General features: G+C 36.1%; 1 protein-coding gene across 3 annotated transcripts in view; it reads right to left on the bottom strand.

Annotated features, from left to right (window-relative positions):
* Window positions 1–3,101: 3,101 nt before the first annotated feature.
* The window catches only part of LOC131070940 (U-box domain-containing protein 43), a 34,414-nt gene continuing 20,193 nt past the window's right edge, over window positions 3,102–17,322 (bottom strand). For all 3 annotated transcript variants that reach the window (XM_058006646.2, XM_058006647.2, XM_058006644.2), the window contains one exon: window positions 3,102–4,947. In XM_058006646.2, coding sequence (XP_057862629.1) covers window positions 3,389–4,947 — 1,559 coding nt within the window. In that variant the 3' untranslated portion in view covers window positions 3,102–3,388. The remainder of the gene's footprint in view (window positions 4,948–17,322) is intronic.

Here is a 17,322-nt window from a genome sequence, read left to right as displayed (position 1 = left end):
GCAAGAGGTTGATTTGATTGGATAGGTTGTCCCATTGACTATGTTTAGCCTCGTGAACATTAAAATTGTTTTCATCTTCTATAGATTGAAACCTCTGACTAGTCCCTGTTTGGATATTTCAAATCTTACTTCAGAATACAAACAACACATTTAGGATGCTCTAAAAGAGCATCCGGGGACCACTTTTATTTATGTTTTAAGTATCATTTGTGGAAAACTTTCCTCTTGTTTTTGGTAGTATTTGAAATATCATTTTCAAGAATTCCACCTATAAAGTAGTTCAAGAATTCCACCTATGAAGTAGTAATATTTGCAAAGACAAAGCATATCAATTCTCCAACGATCTAGCCATTGAAGAAATCATGTATGAAAACATTGTAAGAAAGCATGGATACTGTAATATTTGTGTAGGTACTCAGAGGACCAAATAAAACATTAATTTGAGGTCACAAATATCACAAAGAGTCTAATACGTCTCATCCTGAGATACTCTGGTTGTAGATTGGCAACTGAATAATTAATAAATCAAGGTTGTGCAGTTTAATACATTAGAAGACAACTACCAAATTTTTAACCAGATTCAAAGCCTTTTGATATCGCCAAAACATCTAGAAATACTAAGGACTCTAAAAGCTATATCGTAAATCATATATTTGTAAAATAAGCAAATGATAATTTATGAAATCAAAATGAACATTAAAAACAAGTCACATAGTGGTGAATATTTGTCGTCTTAATATTGTAGTACAAATAATATATGTAGTAAGATAAGTAGATAAATAAAAATTATTTTTTTGTAATATATAATGAATTGTAATTAATATATTAAAATATTAAATATAACTATAGTTTTAATTTTATTAAAGTATTTAATTTTATTATTTATATTTTGTTTAAAATAAAATAATATAATTATTATTATAAGTTGTTTTATAAAATTATAATTGTAATAATAAATAATTTTATTTTGTTAATATAATAATTATTAAATTATTGAAACTATTGATATTAGGTGGAGTAGATTATAAATTTTACATTATTTGTATTAATCAAAATTTTACTCTTGAAAAACTAATTTTGAAATCCTTTTTTTAAATTATTCTTTTTAAATTTTTTAATATTATTAAATATAATATATAGATGAACAACTAATACAATTAAAATATATATTGTAGAAAATATAATTAAATCAAATTAAAAAATAGAGGCAAATTTAGTTACAAAAGAATTGCAACTATTATTAATATTTATTTATTATTTTAAACTAATTGCAACTATTGCGGTGGCTACACGCCGTTGCAACTCAACGGTCTTGTGTTCGAGTCCCCGCCTTTGCCAAATCTGTGGCGGGGATGGATGGATCTCGTGGCAACCGCTGACTCCCGTGGTGGATGGTCGGTTTGATTGCTTGGCAGCAGTTGAGTAGCAGACGATGGTGTTGGAGGATGAAGCGGATGGTGGGTTCGATTGATTGGCAGCAGGTGAGTAACAGACGATGGTGTTGGCTGGTGGCTTGGTCACACAGGACGTGGAGGATGAAGCTGAAAGGAAGTAGGAGGTGTGCTTGGCGATGGGAGGATGCAAGGTGGCAAAGCTAAGAGTTGACAGCGAAGTATAGAGGAGTAGATGAAGGGTAAGACAAGGAGGGAGGCAGATGAAGGTGGAGAAAGGAGACATATGGAGATGTTGGTGCATGGTGCGGCGGAGATAGGAGAGGAGGAGAAGGAAGAGGGGATAGAGGAGTTGGTGGTGCGAGCAGGAAGGAGAGGCGGAGTTGGCAGGTGGTAGGAGATGAGAGGTGAAGGAAGAGAAATAGAGTTGGTAGGCGGGGAGGAGATGAGTGGAGAAAGAGGTGGAGGAAGAGAAGTAGAGTTGGGAGGCAGGGAGGAGAAGAGAGGTAGAGGAAGAGAAATGGAGTTGGTAGGCAAGCTAGGAGATGAGAGGTGGAGGAAGAGTAGTGGAGTTGGAAGGCATGGAGGAGAAGAGAGGTGGAGCACGGAGGTAAGGGTGGAGAGAATAAAGGAAAGTCGGGGGAAGGAAAGGGTGGAGATCGAGCAGGATAGGTTGAGAGAGATGGGAGGAATGGTGTAGGAGGAAGGAATGTAGCGCTTGGGGAAGAGATTTACCAATGAAAAAAATATGTATCTTACAATAATCTAAATTATGATTAAATTAAATTTGAATATCAATATTTTCTTTTAAAATATTATAATTTATTATATTTAATTTAAATTAAATTTGAATATCAATATATCTTTTTAAAATATTATAATTCACTATATAAAATACAAAATTATATTTATAAAATAAAATTATTCTAATATTTTTTCCAATATATGATTTTTAAAATCATTTTGATACAATAGAATAAAAAATAAACTAATATACATAAAATGTTAATTAAATATACAAATCAAATTATTTTTGTTTAAATTAAAAATTAACAACGATACATAAAATTTCAATAATTTGATCACATTGTTTAGCATGTGCGGTTTATTTGTTCAAAAGAGGATAGAATACGTGGTATTTTATTCTGTGTTCGAGGTGTCCTAAGAAACACATCAACAAGGATCATACAATTTTCAAAAATGAGTTCATGACGTAGGAGAATAAACTCAATATGTAGAATAGAGCAACAACAAAGCTTTGACCGTTTGAAAATGCAAAACCCTTCAACATATCATAATGAAATCATCCCTTCGAATTTAAAAAAATTATGACCAATACAAGATCAGATCTCTTGGATGGCATATTTTACATGTAGTAGGTTTCTAAATGAAAGAAAACAAATCATTTTATTAAAAACAGGGGATTTAATAGACCGGAATATCACAACCAAATAGGATATATAGGTTCATAAATTTCTTGTAGTAGGTTTCTAAATGAAAGAAAAACAAATCATTTTATTAAAAACAGGTGATTTAATAGACCGGAATATCACAACCAAATAGGATATATAGGTTCATGAATTTCTTGACCCACTAGAAAAAAATAGCAATTCGATTTCTTGTAAAATCACATAACGCAAAGCGTTTTTGCACAGAAAGCATATACTTAAACAACTCATTTTTACAGCAAAATTAACTGTTTCTTGTAGGTAAATGGGTAAAAGAATTGGATATATTCAGGTTAACACATCACACGGAACTAGAATACATGCAAAGAAAATTAATCACTAGCAGATTAAACACAAAAGCTGCCCTCTTAAATTCTACTTGATGCCCAACTTTGACAAATTTGGATATAGATACACCCCTCTACTATGTCCTACAGCTGCCAAGAGAAATAATTAGTATAAATCTCACAACAGATGTCTTTTCCTGAACTGGAACCTTATCCATATGCTGCAAATCACTACAACAATACAATCTTAATTGCAAAAATCTTAACCGATTTTGTGAAAGACCCCAGAAAAGTTTGGAATTTTGTTCAGATGTTTCAAAGCCTTTTCTGCAACTTGCCGAGAATTGTAATTACCATAACGGAAGGCATCAACCAATGCTGTGTGTACATTGGCATCAGTAGAGATGGTGCGAGCAAGATCACCACTGCGGAGTATTCTTTCAACCGTCCATACTGCCCGCTGCCTGAGCACCTCTGTCTTATGTTCTTGTAGAATATCTAGTATAGGTTGTATCGCATCTGCTTGATCCAAAATTTGAACCCCACGTTCTACATCAACTGAATCACTCACAAGAGTACAGATTGCGGCAAGAGATGCTTCAACAACAGATACATTTGCATGATCAAGACATGCTACCAACTTAGTTACTGCCTTTGCTTCAAGAAGGCAAAAGGTATTTTTGGATGAGCAAATTCCATGATGAACTGGGCAAAGACCAGTTGGCTTAGGTGGGGGAAATAAGCAATCACAAAAGCCACCTTTAGAAATTTCTGGAAATTCTGACAAAGCATTGGAATGGGCAGAGAGATTTTCAAGTGCAACAGCAGACAGTCTTTGTACTTCATCAAGGCCATTTGTTTGAAGTAAATCTGTAAACAAAGATGCCAAATTGTATTGCTTAGCAAGAGCAACGACCACTTCATCGTCGAGCAAAAATGTAAATCTTGCCAAGACGCCAACTAGCCCCTCCAAGTATGGAGTGAGAAAGCGGCTGCCTCTAGTTTCTCCATGTCGCACCTCATGAATTCTACTCACCACAACAGGGAAAGCTCCTTCATCGAGAAGTGAACGTGTCAGAGTAGCATCCATTACTGGAAGATTTGCCAGCAAACTCGCTGCAGCTGCATGTTCCTCTGTTAATCCATTTGCACCCATGATTCTGATTAGAGTGCTAAGCTGGCCAGTAGTCACACGCAAACCATCTGCAAGTTCCTGGCCCATATGAGGGCAGAGCCGTTGCAGTAGTTTCACTGATGCAATTCGCAGATCTTTTTGTGGTGCTTCGATAAATTGAATGAGATTTATAGTAGCTCCAGCACTTTTAATGGCAGTGACTACATTAAGAACAGCATCTGGAGAGCTGGACAGGCCAACAAGCACTTGGAGCAGCTTTGCTTCTATTGCAGGCCCAGTATTACTAATCAGATGCAGTAAATTATGAATGATATTTTCTGAGACAAGTGTGTCCCCATCAGCATCAATAGGAACTGCCTCATATTCAAAACCAGAGCTTACAACATTTGCCAGAATTGCTGCAGAGACTTCCTTCATCTTTATTGGCAGTTGATTTGCCCCCACAGTAAAGAGATCCTTGATAAGAGGTGGAAGAATACCAGCTTCAATTAGTTTTCTCCCATTCACATCATACGAAGAAATCTGGTTTAAAGCCTTCAAAACAGATTCCCTTGCTAGTACTTTTCCACTTCCCATTATCTTCACCAGTGTCTTAGTAGCCATTTCCGCTACAAGCACCTTTCCTTCATTACTAAGGACTATTTCACCGAGGTAATTTGCCATCTCCAGCTGCACCTCTTCTGAGCCTGCTCCACACCAAAACCACAGAAAACACCAATTATTATCCACAAAGTTGCCGATATCCTACAATAACACTCTTTAAATGGAACACTGAATTATAATCATTCAAATTTAAGATCACATGACATTCAACTTGGCATTTAGCAAAAAATTGTAACTGTCCAGCTCTAACAGAAACTGTGAAAAAAGGCCATAAGAGTGGCAATAATGAATAGAACAGGAATCGCTTCTAAAGTTAGCACATCGGCTACAATTGCATGCAAAATAATAGATCTCAGCATACATGTAGACAGGATCCTGAAGATAGTTTCAATTGTTAACACAAAAATTTATAAACATCTCAAAATAACGTGATAACTTTTGCAAAGGGATCGAAGGAGGAAATGAGCAATTTACAATCATCTGCGGGCTATCCATAGGAATCCTCCACTGTTTGGAAGCAACCAAATGCACCATCAAGGTAGCTAATTTAAAGCTCTTGATTCAGCGGAAGGGACAGATCAAGTGGGTACAGCAGTTTGGAGGCACCTTAGTACAGTTTAAACATCTGATAAACATAATAAGGTTTCTAGATCATACAGCCAAATACAATCCTAATCCTGATGATGGCAACCCATTTCAGTTAGCTTCAAGGACTTGAGTTCTGTTCCAGCACTATCAAGCCATTAAAAAGTAGATTACCCAGTAAAAGTGATGAAAATGAATGTGCATTATTGCCATACTCTGGTCAGAAATGTTTGCACAAAGACATAACATGCTTAAAAGTTAAAAGAGATAGAAGAAAATCACTAGACCAAAAGAAAACCCCCATGGAACCACTGATAAAATGAAATTATTTCAACACCCAAATCTAAGAACCAACAGACTATTTTTGCATATAGAATTTCAAATTTTGGCGACTGGACTTGCTCAAACAACCGAACCAAAACTCAAAGATTTGCAGAAAAACATGTTGACAGTGGTACAGGACTTAAGAATAGAGAAAAACATTCAGAGCCACAAATATAGTCTGAGTAACAAAAGCTAAACTGAAGCTAAGGAAAAAATGTAAAACATTAAATCTAATTAAGACAGTCAACCCCTGGGGTCGGCTCACTCAATCTCGGCTGCAACTTTAGCTAGCCCAGGTCATGGGATTGACTCCTGATTTGCCCACGGTGTGGATGAGGTTCTATTACCCACTGCCTAAGAGGTTATGGGAGGGGCTCACCCTGTAAAGTGCAATGCTCTGTGTTGCTGGGCTCAATTCTCAATTCCTCTTGATTAAAAAAAGAAATCTAACTAAGACCATCACAGCAGCAATATTAGACTGAGAATGCCCTGGGTTGCTGATACTCTGATCCTGATCAACATGCACCACTATTCATGCTGCAACCAAAAAGCCAGTTTGTAAGATCAACCACATCAGGTGAGGGAACATCTTCAGAATCAGAACCGAATGATCACACACAACACAAACCTGAGTAGAATCTCAGTTGGTGAACCTATTTTCCTTCTTGAGTGAGCTGGCCGTTGCCTGTACTGACAAGATTCAAGTATGGCTTGGAGGACATAAACAGCTTTGGCTGTCTTGAGTTTTGAACAAGCAGACCAAGAAGGCTGGCTCCATATCAGGAGGGGCATTTAGTAGAAAATCAAGATGAGAGGGTTTTTGCCAGAGGTTGTGCCATCAATAATTATATGAAAGCAAGGACTATGTCCATTCGTTGTTTCATCTTGTTCTGCTTTGTGCATCTTTATGGCCTTGACTTCACCAAAAGCTGCAATTATTTTGGCCGAGGGTCAATCAAGTTGACAATGGCTTGTTATTGCAGAATGCCTAATCATGGTGACGATTTGACTGCAGGAAAAGGAAGGTTCTCGGAGATGGAGGAGCCGATGTTGAGGCTTACTTCACATCACAAAGAATTGAGTAGGGCTCATCCAGGGACAAACTTCTGAGATACTGGACCAAAGCACAGATGCTAAGGTCAGAAGACCAATATCATTGCTGGGTAAGCTTGACAAGCAGCCTCTAATGTTTCTGTGGAAATGTTGGCAGCTATAGTTCAAACAGAATGAAAAGGTTATAGTTAACAGAAACCAATACAATACCTGAAAACCTCTGCAGGTATGATTAATTTTGTACACATTTCCAGCCATATTACCTGAAAGAAGATATTGCCCTACGGTTTAGAGGTAAAGTCAATTTTTTGATGATCTGGAACAAGCTTCCATACAAATATCTCCCATCCGATTCCCAGGGACAACTTTAGATTTTAAAGGAACAAATTCTCAGATAAACGAATGCCCAAGAGGAACCATTTTTTAGACTTCTAAGTTCTATGCACTCTAAAAGAACCAGAGTCTTCTTGACAGGAAACATAAAAAAGGGAAAACTTATAACAAAATTTAACAGGTTGTAAATTAATTTTTATTTCTTTAACCATAAAAGAAGGAAAAACGAGACGCTTTTGAGCATGCACTGGGCTAAACAATTGGGAATACTATCCTTCAATTTTAAAGACGTATTTTCAATATAAATGGATAGACGTATAAACTAATAGGAATGCAATCACCACCAAGCCAAATTATCAGCTCATAGGATGGAGAGGTTACAAAGAAATGATCTTATGGCATATTGGCATAACTATTTTCAAAAGCATGGGACATGACAATTGCATCAAGAGATCATTAAACACCATCCATGAGTCTTTCAAGAACCCAAGGATCTGCCTCCAGTTAGAGACCATGGACGTGTCATTGAATTAATACCACAAAGTATTCCTCCTATTATTAGACATATCTCTATCCATACGAATAAAAGTACGACATTGAAAAAGTGGTTAATTGAAATGTTGGATTGAGGCATTGTTTGTCCCAGAAAAAGTGCATATTCATCTCTTGTGATTATGGTTAAGTGGAAGGATATGTCATGAAGCATGTCCCCAAATTATAAGGAGCTCAAAAAGATCACTCTGAAAAAGTGGTTAATGAAATGTTGGATTGAGGCATTGTTTGTCCCAGAAAAAGTGCATATTCATCTCTTGTGATTATGGTTAAGTAGAAGGATATGTGATGAAGCATGTCCCCAAAGTATAAGGAGCTCAACAAGATCACTCTCTAAGGTTATCATCAAATTTGATGGAGGATGTACATAAGATTGCCTTTAGATCATGTAAGGTTCATTGTGAAGTCTTAATTATGACATTTGGTCTCACTAATGCACCACCAACTTCTCAAAGCCTCATGAATTCAATGTTCTGCCCATTTCTTTGAAAATTTGTGTTGGTATTCTTTAATCATATCCTCATCTATAATATCCCACTGGATTGTTCAACGATAGTCTAATCAATTTTGAATACCTTCAACAATTTCCAAGCTTTTGCTCTGCAACCAGCTTGGATACTATTAATTGCTATACAACTAGAAGTATAAATACAATACTTATAGACAATGAAATTAATAAAAAAATCTTATTATTCCACAGAGGCAGCCTAAATTGAGTCTCTTTATTGATTGTTCCCAAAGAAAGTCTCAATCGAAACCAAGTTTGCTTGAATAGATAAACAGACATGCAAATTGCAGGCATCAATCTGCCCTTAGTCATAAATATGTAGTCCAACTGTATAGTATTGTTAGGGTAGACATCAACATACATATAGATCACAAACATTAATTATGTATGAACAGCATAACATTCCCAATGTGATCAATCACCAATTCTGATTTAGTTTGTTATGCAAAGTGTTGCCAAATACCCACAATAGACCACTGAACAGTCACGAATGTAATCCCAGAAATAATCCATTACAATGAATATTAACTGTCTGTTATATTAAGATATCCGCATTTAGAGTAGCTACATGTTATGCCAACAATGGCATTGTAAGAGCTGCTCCAAACAATTTAATTATGACACTATGAAAGGCTTCCAGAACTTGGACAAATATAGCGCTATGGAAACAGTTATGAATTATCAAAATATCTTCAAAAAGTATATTCAACAAGATTTCAACGTAATTACAATTTTCAATTTAATTTGAAACTCATCCAAAATCTCTGGAGGAGATCACCCCAAGTACAAATTAGAGGTTTTTGTTAAGTAATTCAGCGATGGAAATCAGGGGTTTTCATCCTCCAATTCCAAACCTAGAGGGTTTTCATCCTCAGATTATTGAAGCAAAGACCAATGCTCCAATCAAGGAGTACAATCGCGAAACAGAATGATTGATCAATATGGCTCCTTCCCCTTGCTTGACCTCTCTTAAATAGAGTTTTCCTCCAAAAGACACAACTCTTAAAATTTCCTTCATCACCGTTGATTGACATTTGATAGGAATTATTTAAAAATAGCTTTAATTATAAGAGACCTTATTTTATATTGCAACTTTAATTGAGGCCCTCTTTACTATTATTTTAATCTCATTTTCTGCTATGAAATTCCCAAAACCCATGGAAAATGTATGATGGAGGTTTTGGGTTTCAACTTGGCATAATTTTGAAAAATGGGATTACATCATCTATTGTAAAGCATGGGAAGAACATGAGAAGGTATTGTAGGTAGTGGAAGATAATCAACTCTATTGTGAAAAAATAAAAAATGTGCCTTTGGGGTGAAGGAAGTGGAATACTTTAGAGTTTAGACATGCAGTGTCACATAAAGGTATTGAGGTGGACCCTAAGAAGATTGCAGCAGTCAAAAAGTGGCCTAAACCTAAAAGCATCATAAGTTTGAGAGGATTCATGGATGTAACAGGATATTATAGAAGATTTCTTTGTAACTATGCTCACATAGCAGTACCTCTAACAACACTATTGAAGAAATATTATTTTCCATGGTCCGATAAAGTCACCCAAGCATTTTAGCAACTCAAGAAGCTCTTACTTCCACTCCTGGGTTTAGGTAGCCCAGACTTCTCTAAACATTTGTATCTGAATGTGATGCTTCTATACGTGGCATTGGGGCAATGCAAGAAAGAAGGGCATCCCTTGGCAGTTGAGAGTAGACAACTCCAAGGAAAGAACTTAGTAAGGCCCACATATAAGAAAGAAATGTTAGCTATAATTTATGCAATAAAAAATAGTACCAATATCTAATACGACTAAATTTCAAAGTCAAAACAAATCATGAAAATCTAAAATATTTTTTTGGAGCAACAAAAATGGATCACCAAGAAGCTAGGGTGTGACTTTTGAAATTATTTACAAAAAATATAAGGAAAATATTGCAATCGATGCCATTTCTCAATATGAAAAAAAGTAAGTAACAATTTATGTCATTTCTTTATTACAACCTAAATGGGTAGAAGTTGCACGACAAGAGAGGCGACATGATCCTCTAACAAAGAAGCTCATTCAACGACTTCAACAACACCCATTTTGTTTAGAGAAGTATGTTTTTAAAGAAGACTTCTTATGGTACAAAGATATGCTCTTTTAATTTGAAAATTCTCAGTTGAAAGCTAGCATATTGTCTAAGATGCATGACTCGCCGATAGGAGAACATTCGAGGTTGTTAGACACCTATCACCATATAAACCAAGATTTCTTTTGGTGAAATCTTAAGGGGCATGTTATAAAATTTGTGACCGAAATTTGATATGACAACAAAATAAAGGTGAAATAGTAAAAACCCCAAGCCTCTTACAACCATTAGACATACCAGCACAACATTGGAAGGAAATATTGATGAACTTCATTTCCGGTTTACCAAAGTCAAATAACCTTGATGTGATTTTGGTTGTGGATATACTCACTAAGTATGGACATTTATGTGGACTCTTATCCATTTCCAGCTGATATTGTGGAAGAAGTATTCATGAAAAACATAAAAGAACTCCATGGTATTCTCAAAACCATTTTGAGTGATCATGACCCTATCTTCACTGGCATCTTTTGGCCAAACTTATTTGCAACATGGGGCCAAACTTATCTTATCATGCACAATCAAATGACCAAAGAGAAATTGTAAATAAATGTTTGGAAGGAAATCTATGTTGCTTTCCCTCCAACAATCATGCACAATGGTCCAAATGGCTTTCACTGGAAAAATGATGGTATAACACATCATTTAACACATCAACAAAGATGACTCCACTTGAGGCTCTTTATCGATACCCTCAACACCAACAGGAAATACTTTAAATCCTCAAGGAGGATTAATTGTGGCGCAAAATACAATTAAAAATATGCAAAAATCAACACCAGTACCAGTGAGAGGCAGATTGAGTATTTCTTCAGTTGCTACCCTACAAACAAATGTCACTTAAGCAACATATGAGCATCAAGCCTGCACCTAAATTTTCTGATTCCTATAAGGTTCTCCAATAAATCAGCAGCATAGCTTGAAAGTTGGAACTTCTACCTTCTTTCAAACTTTATCCTATATTTCATGTCTCTTTAAGGTTCTCCACTAAATCAGCAGTATAGCTTAAAAGTTAAAACGTCCACCCTCTTCCAAAATTCATCCTATATTTCATGACTCTTGCCTGAAGAAAGTAAAAGGTAATAAGCTTCCAATCCAATCATAATTGCCTGAGTTAGATGGAGGAAAAAAAATTGGAACTTAAGCCAAGCAGAAAGAAACGAATGAAATAGTTGCAAAACTAAGCCTTTTTTTTAATTCCTAATCAAGTGGAAAAATCTACCATCTGAAGCTAAGCCACAGGAAGATGAGAAATTTATATAAAAAAGCACCCAAAGTTGCTAAGTGTTGAGGACAACACTTTTTCAAAGGTAATAGGCATCTTATGCCCCTAATATTCATCTTCCTAATTGTGTAATAAGGTTAAGCATTTGTGGAATGCTTAACCATAATATTTTCATTTATTATCTCTAGTTAATTCCTTTCGCTGACCTAATTAGGATGGAGTGTGTCACTACCTGATTATGTATATATATATGGAAGAGAAAGTCTTCTCCTAAAAATCATAAGTTGTTAAGTTCATATTCTGATTTTTGGAGGTCACCCCGAAGTGGTCTAATATTTTATTGATTTTTGCCTTTATTTCCAAGAAACATTCTAACAGTGACCTGCCCCCATCAATGGGCTTATCAAGAACAACAAAGAAAGGTCCTTCAATTTGTGGAAGAAAGCCACCGATGGGTGAAGCTGATTTTGACAGTGCTTCTGGGGGCATTCCAGGTCCAACTGGTGCTGGCTTCCTTCTAAAAGATGCTGCTGGCTAGATTATAAATGGCAATTCTTATTTTTTAGGTACTAAATCAAATAAGGAGGCCGAATTGGGAGCTTAGTTGGAAGAGGTGAAGGTGGCTCTTTTGTCAAATTGCTGGTATTTGATGGTAAAAGGATATTCTCAGATTATCATTTCAGTTCTTACCAAGGGATCAACTAAAAATTTTAAACTGAATAATGGGATTTTGGAAGCTTGCATTATATGCAGCAAGTTAGATGAGGTCTTCCTTGTCTGTTGTTTCAGGGAACAAAATAGGAGTACAGATTACCTCAAACGTAGGTGCCAATCAATTGTCTTTCTCAGCCCTAATCAATGAAAGGCATGCTCTTGCAAAGGTCTGCCTCCAATCCTTTCAGAGAATAACCTTCCAAATTGATTTCCGAGGTGTGGGCACAACAGCAAATGTCTTTTGCTCCCATGTATGATAATTCTGTAATCCCCTTTTTATATTTGCTTGCTCCTTAGAAGGATTTTAGTAAGGATATGTGATAGAGTGTTTATTGTGATTCAAGCTACATTTATTAACCTCATGCAGCATGTGCAAAAGGATTATAATTTTGGCCAAAAGGATTGCTTGCGGGCATTGTTTCTATTGCTTTTTGAAATTTTCTTACTGGTTCTCTGATTTGCTCTGGTGCACAGGCAGGAAGATGAAGCTGCCAGTTTGAAGTAGAAAGGGAAGAAATTCCCTTCATGGAGGTGCTGTCTCAGATAGACATCTAAAAAATACCTTTCTCAATTCTAATCTGGCTTCCCTTAAGTTTATTAAGATAATTCTGGTTCAGGAGGGCTTATAGCAAACACGAGTGTCAAGATTGTGCAATGTCTGCTTTTATCATGGTGGATTTTAGGTTGAAGACAAAGTGGATAATCTTATGGTCCAAGCATAGACATTTCAGGCATCACTGCCTTCACCCGCTGTCATCCCTTGAGGTGATTCAGATGAGAATGAGCCCCTTTGCCAGAAAGAAGGAACAGTTCAGAGTGTGGCAAGAGAAATTTCAGCCCTTAGAGAGGAAATACAGACAGTCTATGATCAGAAAGAACTGGTGGCCTACTGTAAGGATCTTGCAATCGATGTAGACAGTCTCCACATCATTAATAAAGAGGGCAATCTAGGCATCTTCACACATCCTTCATTATTCTGGGAAGGTCTAGTTCTCTCCAAGAAACACCTGTAGCTGGACCTGGGCTAAAAATTCAAGGCAAACGTGCCTTCAGCTGAGTGTGCAATTGGTACTGAGACATTTCATCAGCCACAGTCAGGGCAATGAGCCAATTGGCTAAGCTGGGTCTCTTGGGGAGCACTGATGGATATGGGCTTTCTAGTGTTTTTTTAATTTTCTGCAGTTCATGCTGGGTCTCAGCGGAGAAGTTAAGGCCATTTTTCCCAGTGTTTTGCTTAAGATTGTTTTACCATGCATTTCGAACTGCAAGAGTTTGTCAATTTCTTGGGAGAGATTTTTATGTCTGTACTACCAGAACAGCTCAGATTTTAGAATTTTGTAATGTAAAATTTTTATTTGCAAGTGAGGGCCCTGATGGAACCCTTGTTTAACAATTTATTTATTTAACTCAAACAAATGTATAGAAAAAATAAATTAAAAATTAAAAAGACTGAATATACACTGAGAAAGGGCCAAACAAAAACACTGCAACAAAGATCATGAACCAAAAAACAATTTGCATATTACCATCAAAGTTAACTTATGAAAGTGGAAAATTTTGCTTGCCATGTGTTTTTTGTCATAGTCTATCTTGCCTACCTTTTAGCCTTAGGCTCATGGCCATTGATTCAATTTGCTGTCTACCAGCATACGTACTTTCTAGTTTCTAAATCCTTTAGAAAAATAGCTAAAAAAACTACAAAGGAAGCACATTTCTTGCTAGATCAAACCCATAATCAACTCATTAAGATACCAAAAATTTCTCTGAAAATGACCAATGCTGAAATATGAATGTTTCCCAGATACAAATGAAACCATATAACATGAGCACTTGGCACATGTTGGAACAGTTGAAGCGAATGGTAAGAGGGAAAAACTCATGAGGCAGTAGTCTAGACAAATGATGGAGATATGTGATGCAAATATAATTGAGCCAGCTCAAAAATAAATAAAACTCATGAAATAGAGCATGCTACAAGAAGCTGCCCATTTTTTATTTACAGTAATTACAACAAATACATCCAACAAAGTAGCAAAAAGCAGGAAGTGAGTTTATAAGCTGATTTGTTTGTGCCATTTGTAATGCCTCGTGTTTCAGTTCTAATGTGTATATTTTGAGACATGATCCATCTAGCTATACCTGTATATTTGATTCACGATTCTTCATATCACCATTCTTTTTGTATTGGCATTAGTATTGGATGGGCTTTGCAAGACACTTATAGTATTATTATATTATGTTTTATTATGTTGTTGTTATTTTAGCTGATAATGCACATGTATGCTTGTATGACTATTTTCATTCTTATGTTGTACCCCGTATGGGGGGATTGTATGTGTTTCACTATCATACATATGCACAAGTACACTTGATGTGTGTTGAGAAGTTACAAAACCGGGTATCTTCCCACTTGGCTTCACAAGTCTGGGTTATTTCCCGACGATGGTTATAAGGAGATATCAAATTGGCCATATCCATTCTACCTCATCCATCGTGCTCAATTTGAGTTCGATTCTTGTTATAATGTTCAGTGAGATACCCCAAATACCCTAATTGGTAGTGTCCCAGAAACCCTATTCCCCATGTGTAAGACCAGTAATGAGTGTTTGGATGTTTATGTTAACTTATAAAAAAAAAAGTTAAATGTGAAAATGTGATGTGCGGTTTTAAATCGTGATTTAATGATTGAATTGAAAAGTGACTTATGAACATTGTTAATTATGTGTTTTGGGAATTGAGGGTAAGTTATATCTATTTGGGAATTAAAAAGGGAATACGTAATTATTTATTTTTAAAAAATAATGGGTTGGGTTTTAAAAAGGGCAAATTGGAGTTCATTTGAGAGCTAGCTTATTTTGTGAAGGAAAAAATGGTTCAAGAAAACCCCTCTCCTTTGAATTTTGTTTTGTCGATTGGGTCAGCAATTTAAAAGGAATTTGAGTGAGATCAAGCGCATTAGGATAGGATTGGGAAGGGGATCATACTGCCGTGTGGAATCAAGCATTCATTTTGTGAGTGAGAAGAAATTCAATTTGGAAAATTTAGCAAAAAATAAGGTAAGACCTTCATTCCTCCATTTCTTTTTGTTCTTGTTTATAAATGGTTGGAGATTGTTTAATGGAGTAGGAAAGGCAATTCCATTGTTTATATAATTGAATTTGGAAGTTAGTTTATTTGTTTAGTGAAATTTTATGGAATTTTAAAAAATACACTGTAATAATGTCCAATTCTTTGTTGAATGATCAAAATGTATATTTTATGTTGAAAGAGGGGTGTTAAGCACTTTTACTTCAAAAAAATATCATCCAAATTTTGATATTGAGAATTTCAAAATTTGGTGAATTTTCGAAACTATTTCAATTAAGTTTTTGGAAGTTTGCTATTTTTTGTAAATTTGTAAATTTGTTGCAAATTGTGATGGAATATATTGTGGAAGTAAAGGTATACTCTGTAAAACATTGTATGTGTTTGGATCGTGTTATAAGAGACTGACAATAATTGAGAAAGATGCATTGTGAGGTAAAAACTTGTAAAAATTGGAATTTGCATTGTTTAAGTTTTATTCCACATTTGTTGGAGAATGTGATGAGCTTAGCACTTAGGTACTAGAGAGGGTTATGAGAGTGGCTCCCAATGTGTCCCCGACCCTAAGTGGTACGAGAGAGGCAATCACGTTTGTGGAGTTGTATAACCAAGTGAAAACTAATAAATGAAGTAAACATAGAGCAGAATAAGAAGTCAAACACAGACATTATATTAAATAACTGAGTTACCGGGTTCGGCCCCCTAGACCCCTGGTACTGGTCCGGTACGGTCCGGGTTCGGGGTTCGAGTCCGGTTCGCCTGTGGTTCGGACAGGGTTCGTGGTTCACAGGCCTAGTTCGAACTAGGGCGAACCCAAGAGGACCCAGGGTCGAACCCAAGAGGACCCAAGTCGAACCCAAGGGTCTGACAGCCCAAAAATGGATTTTTTTTTTGCAAAATTTATTTATTTTTGAATTCCACCACATAAAATATTAAAATGACCCTATGTCTCAAGCCACACACCTATGCATCGTACAACCAAGAGAGAAGCACAAGTCTGTACGAAAGAACAAGTCAGAAAACACAATTCCCGTACGGGAGAATGCACCTTGATCAGAATTTTGACTTCTTTGGCCTTGTTCCTGACGTCTTAAAAAAGCAGAAAATTGATGCACACCATGGAGTTCCGTGTGGGTTTGAAGGTTGTAATTTGGTGTAGGGAGCGCGCCCTGGGACCCTGCGAGGGGCCCCCCAACCCCCCATTAGAGAATCTATTTGATGATCAAACTTTAAATTATTGAAAGTTGAAACAATGATACTTGAATATTTTATCATTTTGATATTAAACTTGATGTATATGATGCTGTTATGGTATGATCATGATGCTATAATTACAAGTTTATGTTGGTTTTGTTGTTTATATGATGCTATGTGACATGCTAATCTTAATTCATGCTTATAGGCTGCATATATATATATATATATATATATATATATATATATATAATTTACATGTTTTTGTACAAACGAACCCAAATGAACCCAAACCCCTTTTCAAAATTTTGTCGTACCGGGTTCTTCGAACCTGAACTGGTGCCTGAACCCGAACCGGTAACTTAGTTAAATAACACAAGTATTACATTTCCTATCTCCTTACAGCTCTGCAGAGCTGGACTCGTGAAAGACTACGTTTCAAAATACAAAAACTACAATTTATAGCAGATTTAGCACATAAGGTGCTGCCCAAAAAACATGTAATGTGACAAAGAACAAGCTGGAGGAGTACACGAAAATCCATCCAAATCCAAGGAAAATCTGCTTCAATCACTGCTTGTGACAAGAAGTCTGCAGATATGATATGCATGTGGAGGATATGACATGATAGGTCAGACAGTGGATAGTTGAAATTATTTCCAACAATAAAATATGGGCAATAAAACTAAATAAGATAATTGATGCCTCTTGCATACCTTGAGTGCTTGTAAAGGCTAGGGATGATGACTTGGGAAG

Source organism: Cryptomeria japonica, chromosome 1, assembly GCF_030272615.1.
Source record: "Cryptomeria japonica chromosome 1, Sugi_1.0, whole genome shotgun sequence".
Lineage (NCBI taxonomy): Eukaryota > Viridiplantae > Streptophyta > Pinopsida > Cupressales > Cupressaceae > Cryptomeria > Cryptomeria japonica.
The sequence above is the reverse complement of the archived record's forward strand: the minus strand, read 5'-3'. Positions and strand labels throughout refer to the sequence as shown.